The sequence below is a fragment of the Labrus bergylta genome, chromosome 11 (assembly GCF_963930695.1).
Source record: "Labrus bergylta chromosome 11, fLabBer1.1, whole genome shotgun sequence".
In the NCBI taxonomy this organism is placed as follows: Eukaryota; Metazoa; Chordata; class Actinopteri; order Labriformes; family Labridae; genus Labrus; species Labrus bergylta.
In genome coordinates this window covers 16640462-16656674 of record NC_089205.1, presented here as the reverse complement: position 1 = coordinate 16656674, position 16213 = coordinate 16640462, and the positions used below count along the sequence as shown (strand labels likewise).

The window sequence follows — 16213 nt, the reverse complement described above, 5'->3', positions numbered from 1 at the left end:
ATTCTGTTCTCCACCTCATCTCATTTCTACACTCAAGAGACGACTGGATCAGAATCCACAAAATATTTCAACTCACATATAGCCTACTGTAAAAATATATTCATCATTATGGTATAATTTTGAAATCAGAATTGGGAAAAAAAATGTGTATTGTAAATAGTGGCATTCCAGAGGCAGTGAATAACTCAAGGGTGGTGTGTTTCTGTTGTGTCATAATCTTATTGAAATTTGCCCTGGTGGGTAAAGGCAACTCCTGGAAATATTTGCAGATATGGAGTTGCATTAAGTCCCAACAAGAAACTAGCATCAAAAAAAACATAAAGCCTCACAATTTTACAAGCCTGATAACTCTTCTCTGTGGAACTATTCTGTGCATGTGGAAGTGATTTGGCAGAGGGACCTCGAAGAAGAGATGGAATGTGATAAATGGAATAAAGTTGTGGCTGAATGTATAGTAAATATGTGGATGGGGCAGGGGGAAAGCTCACACTATGTTAGATATTACATAGATGCTATCACACACCATCCAGACACTATAGAATGATACTGTTGAATGATAACTTGTGTAGGGAATGTAAGCGTGTGGGAATGCAGACCTCTCTGGACTCAGGTAATTCACATTTAGAGCAGTTTGTTTCATTCAGAAATTCCTCTTAATTCTGAGTTATGTTTACTGGGAGACCAATTTCAAACACCTAACATATGTGGGGTGAGTTCTCTGTAATCATGGTGGGTACAGTAAAGACCTGTCTAATAATTTGAAACAACTAAGGCCCCATGTTTAAAATAATGGGTCACTGAACAGACTGAACAGCATCTTATGAATGTTTTCTGAGTAGATTAAGTGACAGTTGGTTGGAGGGAGTCTCCTTGGGACAGGTTCTGGGACTATGTAAAGGTGGACAATAAATCTAAATCAGTTTTAGTCTCCTCCCTGATTGGATCTAGCATGACATAGATGTATGAATGATTTAATTAATCGCTGCTTTGACAAGTATCATAAATGTTATCATTTGAATGCCTTATGTATTTATTTTTCTCTTTGTTTTGTATCTGCTTTGAAATCTTTGAAATCTGTTTTTCTGAATGTTCACTCGACCAACATAATGAATTCGACCTCCACGATACATGATTATTAAGTGTTCCTGTATCCTGGAAACTGAAGTGTGTATATGCGCCTTTTAAAAATTCAATAAAAAAGATCCTTTAAAGATGTGTATAATGTAGTCTTCTGAAGTCAGTGATTTTTCTTGTGAAAAAGTGCTCAAGGTTTGCCAAGAAGGTCATATTTGAAGAGGTTGGAATGTAGAAAACTTGAGAAGCATAACATATCTTACATGACCTTTTCATCACTCAGCTTTTTTTTCTTTTTTTTTTTTACGTAAATGTTTTTTTGTGGATCAGGAGCGGTTAAAATTAGTCTTTTAACAGTACTTAAAAATCAAAAGGGTCATGCAAGAATCCACTGATCTTGTAGAATTATGTATGTGTGTGGACAAAGCATTGTAAAAGTACCTATATTCATTGATCTTTAAATTATTGTGATAAAACCATAAAAAACCCAAGAAGAAGCTGTGACCTGATAAAGTAATTAATAAATATGTTCTTAGTTTGCTAGCAATCTCTCTTGCATCCTGGGTTTGGCAGCTCATCCAGTCTGCATGTGTTTTGTGGACTTGGATAAGGCCTACGATCGTGTCCCTCGACGGTCATATTGGGGTTAGGACTATGGGGTTCAGGTACTGTTGCTATGAGCCATCCAGTCCTCATATAACCAAATTGAAAGCTGTGTCTGCATCCTCAGCACAAAGTCAGACAAGTTCTGGGTGCGTTTTTCTGCCAGGTATTTCCCCTTGTCATTGATTCTGTTTGTGATTGATATGGTCAGGGTTTCAAGTGGCAGCCATGAAGGTATCCAGTTTGGGAGCCTCAAAACTGCATCTCTGCTTTCTGCAGATGGTTTGGTTCTGAGTGCGTCTTTAGGCCGGGACCTCTATGAGAAATTTGGGTGGTTTGTAGCTGAGTTTGAAGCGGTCGGGATGAGGGTCAGCACCTTCAAGTCCGAGGATAACAGTGAATCGCTCTCTCTGGGTGGGTAGCAGGTTTTTGCCCCAAGTGAAGGCAGTATCTCGGGGTCTTGTTCATGAGTAAAGTTAAAATGGATCGTGAGATTAACAGGGGGTTGGGTGCAACATTAGCAGTAATGTAGGGCTTGTTCCAGACTCTGGTGATCAAGAGAGAGTTGAGTCTGAAGGCAAAGCGTTCAATTTCCATTAAATCTTTGAGTAGTGACAAAAACAATGAGATCAAGGATAGAAGAAGCCAAAGTTGAGTTTTCAAAGAAGGTTGCCTGTGCTCAGCAGTAGAGACAGGGTGTGGAGCTTAGACATCCGGAGGGTGCTTAGAGTAGAGCTGCTACTTCTTCTCACTAGAAGCAGCCAGATGAAGTGGTTTGGGCATCTGATTGGGTTCCTTCCCTTTGGAGGTTTTTTGGGAATGTCTAGCTGTAGACCCAGAGCTTGCTGGTGGGATTATTTATCCCATCTGGTCTGGAAATGCCCTGGACTCCCCCAGGAGGAGCTGGAAAATGTTGCTGGGGAGAGGGATATCTGGGTTGATTTACTTAGCATGCTGCCACCGAAACCCAACCCTGTATGATCAGTAGAAAATGGATGGGTGGATTGAGATTTTTTAATCTCTAGCCAAAAGTAAGCTACTGGTCTGTAGTAGCGATACATCTGTGTCTATTGAGTTCAACAAGGGAACAAAAGATTGCTTTTGAACTCAACTTTTATTTTCCAATTTGAAACATTTTCCAATTTCTCTTCCTTAAGTCACAAAATCAGTCAAATGCCCTCACTCATCAGACACATTTAGAATAGATATTAGGCCTGAAGCCTAATGGCACAAAATCCAAATCTTTATCCTCAGAAAAATGATTATTGGCTGGCATATTGGGGACATATCCTTTATCCTAAGAGTGTGAGATAATTAAAAAGATGTTAACCCTACCCATCACAATGAATCTGCATAGACAAAATTCTTTACATGAAATGATATGCCTTTGTTATAAGAACTTTTCTGTTACTCAAATACTGGACTAAGGTATTCCTCTCCCCTCTTTCTTTCTTTCTCTGTTATCCTCTGCAGGTAACCGTTTCTTCCTGACCTCATTTGGTGCTCTGTATATCTCAGAGGTGCAGAAGGAAGATGCTCTGTCCACCTACCGCTGCATCACAAAGCACAAGTACAGCGGAGAGACTCGCCAGAGCAATGGAGCCCGGCTCTCTGTTATGGGTAAGCAACAAGCTACTGCACTCCTTGTTGAAAGGGAACAAAAGCAGAGAGACTGTTAGCTTAGCCGAGCAGAAAGAGGGAGACGGTGGAACTGCAGGCATTGCTCTGTCTTAGGCAAACAAAACTGTCCTACCACCACTTCTCAACTTCACTTTTCAGTATGTTGTTTTGGATTTACTTAAGAAAATGCCTTAACTAATGTATTAAAGAACACATTGTAGTCAGATATATTCCACACAATGTCTTTGCTTGGCCCAGTCTCTTCTATTCCTTCCCGGTAAAACAACATTATGCTAATGATCAGTTTATGTACGGATTAAATCAAGAATCATTGTTTGTCCAATCATTGTTTGAGATTGTTGAGGTGGTACCTGGAGTAGCCAATCAGATTTCAATGGGGCCAATGCCACCCCAGGCAACCATTCTGGACACACCCACGTAGCCATCGTCGATTGCATCATGTTTTATGTTTCTTCTAATGAAAGTTAGTTTAATCATGATTTTTTATCTTGATATTTGAATCCGTTTCTGTGCAACAAATGTTGTTTATTTTAATTTCTAATCATGTCATACATTTTTACTTTGACATTCTGCACCTATTGAAGTTGTTATTTAAAGTATGTATTGTCTAATGCTTGAAAACATTGTGCACTACAGATTTGGCAACATTTGTTTTATTTACTACCAAAAAACTTTGGTGAAGTATATTTTACAAAGAATGTTGTTCCTTTATAGATTTAAATTGGGATAAGAGATTCATGTCTTAATGTTTATGTCTGTGACTGTTTGACCAACAGACCCTACGGAGTCCACCCCGTCAGTGCTGGACAGTTTCCAGTCCGGTGAGGTGCAGGTGGGGCACAGCGTGGAGCTGCCCTGCATCGCTTCGGGATACCCAAACCCAACCATCCGCTGGCTGAAGGATAATCGGCCATTACCTGCAGACTCCCGCTGGACGCGGCGTATAACTGGCCTCACCATTTCTGACCTGAGGCTTGAGGATAGCGGAAACTACATCTGTGAGGTCACTAACAGCTTCGGCTCCAAGGAGGTGACTGGTCACCTCAATGTTATAGGTGGGTAAATAACATAGGAGAGAAAATACTTCCTTTATCTACCTCTCCCGACCTCCACACACAACACTGACAACTACAGATGGAGCAAAAGAATGAGATGGACAGAAGTAATGAAAGTGATGTTAGGTCATTGACAGACATGATGGAGACATCATTTAAGCTCTGTTGGCTTGCCCTGACTCCTTGCTTTGTACATGTCCTCTGCCCCCCCTCCTCTCAACCCACCCTCTTCTTGACTGAACATGAGTTTGATCTCCAAGGACGGCTCGTTCCCCTGCTGTGCTCTCAAACGTCAGTGAGGCACCACTACGGTGACAGAGTAGAGAAGCAGTTATTGTGCAAGCTCTGTAGTTCAGTTTACTGAAGGTATGAGAGAGGGAGGAAAAATATCATTTTAATTGTTATGCATATGAATACAATTTTACTAGATGGTGTCAGATGGGAGAAGGTGGAGAGATGGGATTTGAGTGTGCTTTGGTAAAGGGTGAAGTTAGTGGACACTGGGTAGACTGGCCATGGGGCACATCACTGCACATCCAACAAATCTTGTATGACAGGGCATAGAAGGTGGTACGCACACACACATTTGCACACACGCTTACAGTACATGCACCTCTTGTCCATGAAGAAAGTCTTACACATGCACTGTCACTCTCTCGCACATTGATACACACGCTCGCTCACATTCAGCAGCCTCCAGCACTTAACACCAGCTGCTTTATTGCTCACTGACATTTTCTCCCCTTTCTGTCTTTCTGTCTTGGTTTTTCCTCCCTGCCTGGCACACACACACACACACACACACACACACACACACACACACACACACACACACACACACACACACACACACACACACACACACATTACATTACACCACCCCCAAAAGATGATATCAGTTTTCTGGCCATTAAAGCTTAGTTCATTTCAACTTGAGTAACTTATAAATAAGAAGGTCTGACTGATGTTTATAAATCATCTCTTCTTTTCCTTTATTTTTAACCCTGCTTGTCCTGCAGAGCCACTGCGGGTCACCTTGTCTCCCAAGAACCTGAAGACGGGGATCAGCAGTACAGTCATCCTATCCTGTGCAGTCCAGGGTTCCCCCCACTTTATCGTGTCCTGGTATCGTAACACAGAACCCGTCCTGCCTGATCAACACTTTTCCATCCAGGGGGCTCACAATGAGACGTTGTTCATCTCAGCTGCACAAAAGAGACACTCGGGGGCTTACCAGTGCTTTGCAACACGCAAGGGCCAGACCGCCCAGGACTTCTCCATCATTCTGCTAGAAGGTGAGGACTGAACCGGATCCAATTGTTACATTCATAAATGTGAATGTAATGAAAACTGTCCAGGTTCTTACCCTGCTTTAATAATAACTGGTTGCCTGTTGTAATGCTAAATTAGATTCATTATACAGCGTTTCACTGCAATATTTACATCCACCAAAATAGTTTGAAGCTATGTTATGTAATGATTCTGCTTCATCTTTGCAGTTTTGCACCCCTCACCAGTCAAAATCATTCAAGTTTGACCATTTTCTACAACATATCATTACGAGGATGTTAACTAGAAAAGGCAGAACTGATAGATTTTTTCATTAATTGAAAAATGATATATCTCAGCCACACTAAGAACAAAATAGATAAATGAAAGAAAAGTGTCTCTGTATGGCTACACTAAAGCAACAAAAAGACGTGCTCTGTCATGTTACATTTTTATGGGGGTGAGCGTGCCGAGTATGTGGATCAATTATTTTCTCAAATTAACTCCATCATCTCTTTTAATCCCGAAATCCATCTTCCCACCATCTTGCCTCTTTCCCACCCAGCATAACAGATCCTTTCTATAATTTCTAAATACTCACCTCACATCTCACATGTGATTGTTTCTTAGATGGTACACCTCGTATTGTGGCCTCCTTCAGCGAGAGGGTCGTGGTCCCAGGTGAACCATTTTCCCTGATGTGTGCCGCCAAAGGAGCGCCTCCACCCACCATAACCTGGACCCTCGACGACGAGCCAGTGGCCCGGGATCTGTCTCGCGTCCGAGCCAGCCAGTACACGCTCTCTGATGGCAGCACGGTGAGCCACGTCAATGTCAGCAGCCCGCAGATTCGTGATGGAGGAGTGTATCGGTGCGCCGCACGAAACTCGGCCGGTAGCGCCGAGTACCAAGCGCGCATAAACGTAAGAGGTGCCTGTCTACTTTTCAATATCAGTCATACAGAGGCTTCTCAAAGCCTTACCCCCTCCCTTACCCTCGCCCATATCCTATCCTCTACCTACTATATCTATTCCTCTATTTCTGTTTGTCTGTTTCTGCATTTTTTAACTTTTTTCTTGTTTGATTCTTTATTTATTTCTTTATGTCGATTATCGGCAGCAGTCAGTGTTTTGTTCCTCGAGCTGCTCGTTTAGTCAGTGCCTCTGCCTCATTCTGTCTCTCCTTCTTACAGTCTGTCTCCTCAACCTAATTTGACTATTATTTCACTACTAAAACAAACACCTTCCGATTTTTAAAGGCAGACAAAATGTTGAAAAAGGGAGAGATTCTAGCTCAACATATGGAAAGAAAGAGTGACTCAAGTAGCGGATGTGAGATTAAGGGAACTTGAGACAAGTGGAAGAAGAAGAAACCTTAGAAGACAGAGAAGCAGATGGCCAGAGGAGAGAAAGAATAGATGAAATGAGAGAAGAGGAATGAAGAGGAGAGTGCCAGTATCTGATGGTGAACTCTGGTGACAGGACTGGTGATGTCACTGTCGTCTGTGACTACAAGGATGAAGAGTGACACCGATAGACAGGGCTGTATCTCTCTCTCTCTCTCTCTGCCCTTTGGTGAGTTGTGCAGTTGTGACATGTGAGTCTGCTTTAAGGATAAATTCCAGAATCATGACTGGCGTGAGAAAAAGGGGATGGCAGTAGCTCAGTATGTATGGACTTGGGTCGGGATCCAGAGAGTTGTCAGTTCAAGTTTGGACCAAAGTATGGAAATTGGTCTGGTTGCTGGAGTGGTGACAGTTGACTTCACAAGCACTGCTGAGGTGACCCACTGTGTTCAGCCATCCTCATTCTGACATATCTCCATTAATGTCCACAGGTGTCCACAGGTCCTGTTTGTGCACGTGTGAGGAGTCAATAACACAGAATAACCCAAATTTCCCCTCTGGGATAATAAAGTACACATAAAAAAAACTGCAAGGATGCAGATGTACACTATTTATGTGTTTATGTGTGGCAGCCTGTGTGTGTGTGTGTGTCTGGTGGTGTTGAATAATACATCTCTCACTCGTCAGAACTTCAAAGCTCAGCGCACACTGAGAAAGGGAGGAGAGAGAGAAGTGGGGGTAGGAGGGCTGAAAGGAGAGACAGAAACAAAGATACAAGACTAACAACGGTGAGAAGGTCAGAGAAGAAGTGACAGATGATTGAGTGAAAGCTCCCAAATGTTTTGTTTTCAGGAATCTTAACCCACTTTGTGTCTGTTTGCCAGTTGGCTCACAGCCTTGCAGTGATACATGAGCAACTCATCGAGGCATTAAAGCTTTATGTTTCTTATGTTTTAGTACACCATCCACATACATTTTACAGATAGTTTACCAATTACATGTTGTGTTGATAGCCCATGCTTCAAAACCTGTATACTGTTCATAGTACAACTGTTTAACCTTAGAGCCAGGCCAATACATCTGTTAGGCCAAATAATCTGGCTGATGTACCCTAATGACTAAGGACATAAGAATATAATGTTTAACAATATATTCTAATGTAAAATGTTTCTTTAAAGAGCATTTGAGGCAAAGTAAACAGTGCTGGGAAGGATTTACATATGCTGTCACTGCATAGGTGTAGAGCATGCTCAGGCTTCAAAGTACACGACACAATCAGCACTGTCTGTAGTACAAATGAGGTTTAATGACCAACATTGATTTGGAATATTAAAATATTCCAAAAAACAATATAGTTATTTGATCAAGAAAGCAGCCTTCTGATCAACTTCGTCAAAAAACAGTCTATTTTCATTCAAGCTCAAAAAGTTATTATTGGGCATGACATTAATAATCTGTGAATTCTCTTAAATCAATATTCCTATCAGTTTTAAGGTTCCCATAATAATGTGGCTCCAATGCTCATTAGTGGTAACACATGCGAATAAATGCACATTTTACACAATGGACACTAACAATCTATACACTCATAAATATATTTACTGAAAACTGTAGTTGTCCTCACCCACTCACTTCCCCTCTGTCTGTTTATCTGTCTCTTAACACTACAGTAGTTGTGTCAGTCACATTAAGTTGGATTCTTTTAAATGTCAGTTTCATTATATGCCATTGCTAATCGAATCTGACCTGTAAACAAATCATTATTTCTGATACTCTGAAATCTGGCACTACTCTATTGTGAGTGTTTGTTACTGAGGAAACTATTGCAACTTTTTTTTAAAAAGTTTGTCCTTTTTCTTTCCTCTGCCTTAACCTTGAACTTATTTTAAATTTTAATGGCTCGTCCTTTGGATGTACTTTAATTGAATAAACAGCTGAATTACTGTATTTCACTAGAATCCAAAAGAAAGACATGGGAGTGGGATGAGCTTATACTAGATAATACTGTTAAAAATTTGTCCTGAATCTCACTTTTACTCACCCCTTTAAACTTCAGATTTGAAGCTACTTTTTGGATAATATATGAACGAGTCCATAATCCGATGCTTCACCACACATTGTTTACAAGAGACCACCCAACCCTCAGAAAACCTGTTGGTAAGAGCCCACCTTCCACCAACGACTCAGTCCCACTTTTAACAGTCTGTTCTTTTTGGAAATACAGATGCACCAACTTCCCCCAGTGCAACTTAAGACAAAACACACACACACACACACACACACACACACACACACACACACAGGTAAAACATTTGATATTAAATGTGTGATCACGTGTAATACTAACAAATGTGATTTATATGCTTAAGTGCCCGTGTGGACTGGCTTACTGTTTATAGGTAAAATGGCCACACCACTGAAAATAAGAATTTCAGAACACAGATTAAATATTCGTAACCATGACAGCAGAAGCCCAGTAGCAACACATTTCACAGAAGTCTCCCATAATGTTTCCACTCTCAGATACTGTGGCATTGAACTGGAACCAACCCAAACCTTTTGTTTTTTTTTCTTTCTTTTTGTATTATCACTACTTTCATACGATGGCGCCTCTTTAATATCTTTTTTTCCTTGTATTACATGTATGTCATTATGGCTTTTTCTCCTGATGTTCAGTCATATCTTTGAGGTGATGCTTCGGGTACTTCAGGCCTTTACCTGCTGCTTTGTGTGTTCTATGGAGCTATATTTTGACCTGTCAGGTGACCCTATAGGAGTTGTGTATATATGGAGGTGTGTCTCCTCACTTGTTCATGTCTGATGAAGGACTAGGGCCCAAAACGTCACATGTGGTGATAAACTTGATTAAATTTGAATTGGAGCAGCATCTGTTGTGTGGACTCAGTCTTCCTTTAGCTTATATATCTGTCCAGCATCCAGATCTTAACCATTTGGATGTGTTGGCTGCTTTTAAATATTTCATTTTTTTTTTAAATGAGACATTATACCACATTATCTCTCAATCTACACCTTTATATCCTTTTTTTTCTTCGTCTGTCCCCTCTCTTCTACCCAAATCCCTTCCCTCTTAACCCTCCCACATTATTCTTAAAATTCCAACCCCTGCTTCTGACACCATCAGCTAATGATCTTCTTCTTTTCCCCTCTCATTTCTTCTTCTGGTCAACCTTAATCTCTCTTCATCTCTACTCTCTGCCCATGTCTCTCTTTCCTCTCTTTATTTCTTGACCTTCCTTTCAGGACCTCCGAGGATCCGGCCTATGAAGAACATCACTGCAGTGGCAGGGAGAAATACTTTTATAAACTGCCGTGTGATTGGGTATCCTTATTACTCAATCAACTGGTACAAGGAGGGGCTTCTGCTGCCTGACAACCATCGCCAGGTGGAGTTCTCTCTTTCTGCTTTGAGATATTGGGGGGGGGGGGGGGGGGGGGCGAGCATTACAGCACTGTGTTACATAAATAAACAATATTCTGCGTTCTTTAAGACCTGTGAACGCATTTTGGCACAGTATACAAGCTATGTTTTTTATCTTTTATAAACATAAAAATTCAACAATTTTTTTAATAATTCACATGCAATAAAAATAAATTATCAACATATATGCTGTTAGACAAAAGGCAGTTACAAGCATCTATTTCTCTGACCATAGTGAGCCCTTTTTGATTTTACTTACTTATATTGTGTTTGTCTGTGATTTGATTTTAATTTGAAACATCAGCACAGGAACAAATGAAGGGAAAGCAGAATAAGGAGAATTCTTAAGCATTAATATTTTCCATTGGTTGATTTTAGCTTTATCTCGTTTAATTTCACAGTGATTTATATAAGGAAGAATAATAAACAGGCATCACCTTTATGTATAACATTAATCTTGTCCGTTCAGGTGGTGTATGAGAACGGCACTCTGAAGCTCAGCGATGTTCAAAAGGGGTTGGACGAGGGGGCCTACGTCTGCAGCGTGCTCATCCAACCACAGCTGTTCATCACCCAGACCGTCTATGTCACCGTCAAAGGTCAGTCACATTTAGATATGCTAACTTGGTCAGTGAGCTTCACTGATTTGATTTTACATGTGGCTATTATAGACTGTCTCTTAAAGTAAAACAGCACAGTAGGACCTGTATTCAAGTTGGGTTATGTGAGTGGAGCTGTGTATTACTGGATCATAGGTTTTAAAACGCAGAGGGGGAATTATGAATGTAAAAGAGGGTGGTTGTTGGAGAGATGGAGTGTGAGTAAGACTGGTTTAGAGCAAGGGGAGAGAAAGAAGAAAGCTGTATGCATTGCCTCTAATAACCCCTGATTAAGGGGCGGAGTGGCCTAGTGCGCTCCCTCAACCACTCAGCAATTACATTGAGCAGAGCTATTGTGTAAGATTTGTGTGTGTACATGTGCATGCCACACAACTGAATGCATGTGAGTGAATGATTGTGAGGGCACATGTGCACTTTATATTTTCACCTTGTATGTTATTTCTCTCTGCTCAGCGTGGAGATAGCATGACATGTTTGTTTTGGGAAGTTGTCGAGTGTGTGCGTGGGTGTGTCTGTTTTTTTAGACTTGACATCAGCAGATATGTGAAATATGTGCTCTTCATGGTGTTTTGCATGAATGTGTGTGCGTATGTGCATTTTTCCGCGTGCGGGTGAAGGTATATGCTTGTATGAAAGTGTGCTTGTCGTGTATGTGATTTAATTAGATGAATTTTAACGAGGCCCAGATTAAATCCCCCAGATGTCTCAACTGTAAACCCCCCACCACCACCTCCATCCTTCCATCCTCCCCCATTCCAAACTAGCGCCATCACCTCTGCTGCTCTCCATAGCAACACCGTTCTTCCCCCTGCGGATGGGGCTCTAATTAGAGCAGCTATTATGGGCTGGCTTTAGCAGGGCAGGGTGGGGTTGGAATGGAGAGGTTGGTAGGGGGCACAGGCGGCCTCAGAGTGGGCTAGTGGGCCTGGTTGCAGTGGTATGTAAGCTTTGGAGGTCCAGGTTTGGATCAGACTAGAAAAAAAAATGAAAAGCACAGTTCACCCATCACATCATCATCATGTCCCTCCTCTGTCTCTCTGTCTTACTCCACCTGTTCTCCCCTTACTCACCCTCTGTGTCCTCTCAATGTCCTCTCAATGTCCTAAATCTTCAAATCTGTATGTCTAACAATACACTCCTTGTGTCTTCACATCTTTCTTCTCTCTAATCTTCTCTTATTCATATCTGCCTCAAATCTCTCTCCTCACCTCCGACTCACCCTGCTCATTTAAACCACCCTCTGTTTTCATTGGTCTTTTTTTCTTTATTTACTCTACCTCTTTGCTTTGTTCTGTCCTCTCTCCTTCCTATCTACCCTTTATTTCACCCCGTTGCCTGTCCTTGCTTTTTCTCTACCTCACTCTGCTTTTCATCATTTATTTCATCCACTTGATCTGCCTCTTCTATCTCTTTACTCATCTTCTTTTATCTCATTTCAATGATTTCCCCTCCTTGTGTCTACTGCATTTATATTTACTCTCTCTTCCTTTCTTCACATTTTACACTGCAAATTGCTTACTTCACCTCCGTCTGTCATCCTCCTTTTCTCTTCCTCTCTCAGTTCCCCCACTGATCCAGCCATTTGACTTTCCTCCAACTTCCATCGGGAAATTGATGTATATCGCCTGCGTGGTGTCATCTGGAGACATGCCTATACGCATCACGTGGCGCAAAGACGGGCAGGAGATCGTGGCCTCCTCGGGCATCACCATCGACACTAAGGAGTTCATGAGCTCCCTGCAGATCTCCAAGGTGTCGCTCAAACACAATGGCAACTACACATGCATAGCCAGCAACGATGCTGCCACTGTCAGCACAGAGAGACAGCTCACAGTTACAGGTAGGTCAGGAGAGAGTGGGAGGAGACAAAACTGAAGGGGAAAGTCTGGGTTTTGGTTTTTCAAATAACATTTTGGTAGTCCAGAATTGTTTTTAATTAAGGTTGTTTAAGGTTGAGAAATATAAACAAAGTGCTGTCTGAATTGTTGAAGCAGAGGCTGCTATGTCTTTCACTTTACGTCCTTGTTATGGCAACTTCAGAAAAACTGGATCTTTCATTTCCCATGATGCAACTTAATAGCATCTTTCACTCGACTGTCCTGGAAAAATAAAACCCACCCATTTGGCTTTTTACTTAAAAAAAGATTGGATCAGCATTTTCCGGAAAAGTGCATTTTTTACTTAAGAGGAATTCAAAATCTTTGACCTTTCTTTTTCGTATCACTGGCATGGTACTTTCTCTATAGAAACAAATCTGAATAATTATGTTGTTGTACCTGGCACTATTGTTGGTGATGTTTGACCAAATGATTGTTTCCTGGCAGAAACCATTGAATATAGATTTGAAAGATTTAGGTTTCTTGTTAATCACTTGTCTCTCCCTCTACCTCCAGTGCCTCCTCGTTGGGTGGTGCAGCCCAACAACCAGGATGGGATCTATGGGAAAGCAGGTATCCTTAACTGTTCTGTTGATGGATACCCTCCTCCCAAGGTCATGTGGAAGCATGCCAAAGGCGCACTAGGTACACGACCCATCCTTTATTTTTCATAAATGTACTGAGATACTCTCTACACTCTTCTAAGAAAATGTGATTTAAATTATGTTATTTGCCAATACAGTATTTTTATCTCCTGTTTCTACTTGTGTCCAGCGGGTATTGGAAATCCACAGCAGTACCACCCTGTGCCTCTGACGGGTCGTATCCAGATCATGATAAACGGCTCTCTACTCATCAGACATGTCCTGGAGGAGGACCGGGGCTTCTACCTCTGTCAGGCCTCCAATGGCGTGGGCTCTGACATCAGCAAGAGCATGGTCCTCACCGTGAAGAGTGAGTATACAGACTCTCACAGGCTAATATAGCAGAGTATGACTTCTTCATGGCAGAGATGACTGCAGGAAGGCCATCAGGGATGCTCTAGTGCTCCTGCTTTATCAGTTTTAATGCACACACACTCACTAAGTGTGTCAAACCAATGAGCCAGCTCACACTCCTCTCCCTACACTCACACGCAGACACACAGACATGTGCACAGAGATGGATTAGTGGAGCAAAGGTGACCATGGGCATAAGAGCAAGACAATAAAAAGCAGTGAGAGTGAGACGGGTGTGTGTGTGTGTGTGTGTGTGTGTGTGTGTGTGTGTGTGTGCGCCTCTGTGAAAGGCAATGAGAAAGCAAGCTACTCAGCGATTGATCTCTTGACTCTTGGGATCCGTCTACAGACAATCAAAAACAATTTGAGCTTAATCATTATCTGCTATCAATCTCCTCAATCTGCCCTCACTGTCAGTAACACTCTCTGTAATGCAATGTGAAAATGCATAGGGAAACACACACACACACGCGCAAACCAGAATGTCAAAATCAAGCTGGGCGTTATTTGAGGGCAATGGCCTTTGCAGCATGAAGCTCCATGACCTTACACAGCAACTCCACCTGCAGAAAAATATGTTTTGTTTCCACCACGCACACAAACACATGTAACCAGGTGCACAACAAATACAACTACATGTTTCTGCTATCACAGGATTACCCTTCTGTCTCTCTCTCTCTCTCTCTCTCGCTCTCTTCTGCCGGTGTTAGTGTTATTGATTGAACCGTTCCTCTCCTCTGCCTCCCTCAATTCTGTCTGTTTCGCTCAGCGGAGTCTGAGGAAAAGAGGAAAAGAGGGAGGGTGGGATGAATAAGTGATGAAAACAAAACAGCAGAGCCCTCCTCAGATCGGTATTGTGTGTGTGTGTGTGTATAAGCGTGTGTGTGCGTGTGTGTGTCTGACTGCCTGTGTTGGCCAAAGAAGATCGAGTGTATTTTTTTGTGCACACCAAAGGTAGAGTGTATCATTTCTGTTTCACCCGGGCCCTAATGTTAACTATTGGAGAATGAGAGAGAAGGTTTATTGACTTTACCTCATTGACCATAGCTCTTCATTACTCTGCTGCAGTGGAACTTGGCGACTCTGAACTCCACCTTTTTTTTTTTTCCAGCTTCAATGCCCTACTCTTCGGTCTTTCCCTTCCTTCTCCCTTTTAACTTGCTTATTATCCACTTACTCTTTCTTTTCCTTCCTTTCCTTCTGCCTCTTCTATCCAACATCTTTCTTATCAACCTGTTTACTGTCACTATGTCTTCCCTCCTCCCACATTTCCCTGTACCTTCTCTTCATCTCACACTTCATTTGCCTTCTCCCTCCAGTCCCAGCGATGATCACCAGTCACCCCAACACCACCATGGCGAAGAAGGGTCACGTAAAGGAGCTTAACTGCACAGCAAGGGGTGAATGGCCCATCATCATCCGCTGGGAGAGAGGTGACACGGTCATCGACCCTGACCGCAACCCCCGCTACTCCATTACCACCAGTCCCAATGAGAAGACGGACGAGGTGTTGTCTACGCTCAAGGTAAGAAACACTTATATATGATGGCACATCCAATCGATAGAGTCAGACAGCAATGTCTTCATGACTCTCTCTCAGCTGACAAATTGCTAGTTTTCAATGGTCTCTTTTTCACCTTTCTATTCTTTCTGTTCAATGATTTTGTTGGGTGAGTTGTGGAGAGTAATGGTGAGATTAAGCAGAGTCCTTCAAATTGTGTTATTTTCTAATTGTGTAACATCTGCACTCTCCTCCAGACAAAATCAGCTTCAGTTTGGTATCAAGTCCAGGCCAGAATCTCCTATTTGAAACTGATTTTCATAGTGTTTTGTTCACAAACAGCAGCCTCAAATACAGTGCCAAAAAAAAGGGACTTTCTCTTTTAAAAAGTAAAAAAAAAAAAATCTAGAAGACACAATGTCATGATTCTGTTCTACCCATAGACTGTAAATATTAAAGTTCTACCCACAAAGAGTTGCTCATGGCATCCACAGTTTGACCTTTCCTTCATTTTAAAGTAAGATACTTCAGTTCATACATTTTCCTGAGTTGTAGCAAATTTGGAGATAACTCACGTAGCTTTTCCAGCATAGAGATGCAGTACAATGTTTTTGGATGATAAGCTCGGTGATAAAAGGAGCAGATGAATCAAGTGTTTTACCAGCGATATCTCATCTCACTGCTAACAAACTGGTTTGATGTGTACGTAAGCCTTTGTGCATATTGTGCACAAATGTACTGCAGGTATCTTCAGTTCATTTGGCCTCCATGAGTAAGGTTTGACAATATGC

At 41.8% G+C, this 16213-nt stretch overlaps 1 protein-coding gene across 1 annotated transcript in view; it reads left to right on the top strand.

The window, feature by feature from the left end:
- Positions 1-16213, top strand: part of dscaml1 (Down syndrome cell adhesion molecule like 1) — a 100269-nt gene that overhangs the window by 59628 nt on the left and 24428 nt on the right. Inside the window, exons 4-13 of the mRNA XM_065960106.1 lie at positions 3151-3297; positions 4095-4373; positions 5393-5668; positions 6273-6572; positions 10249-10391; positions 10896-11025; positions 12608-12886; positions 13440-13568; positions 13698-13877; positions 15241-15446. Of these exons, the coding sequence (XP_065816178.1) occupies positions 3151-3297; positions 4095-4373; positions 5393-5668; positions 6273-6572; positions 10249-10391; positions 10896-11025; positions 12608-12886; positions 13440-13568; positions 13698-13877; positions 15241-15446 (2069 nt within the window). The remainder of the gene's footprint in view (positions 1-3150; positions 3298-4094; positions 4374-5392; positions 5669-6272; positions 6573-10248; positions 10392-10895; positions 11026-12607; positions 12887-13439; positions 13569-13697; positions 13878-15240; positions 15447-16213) is intronic.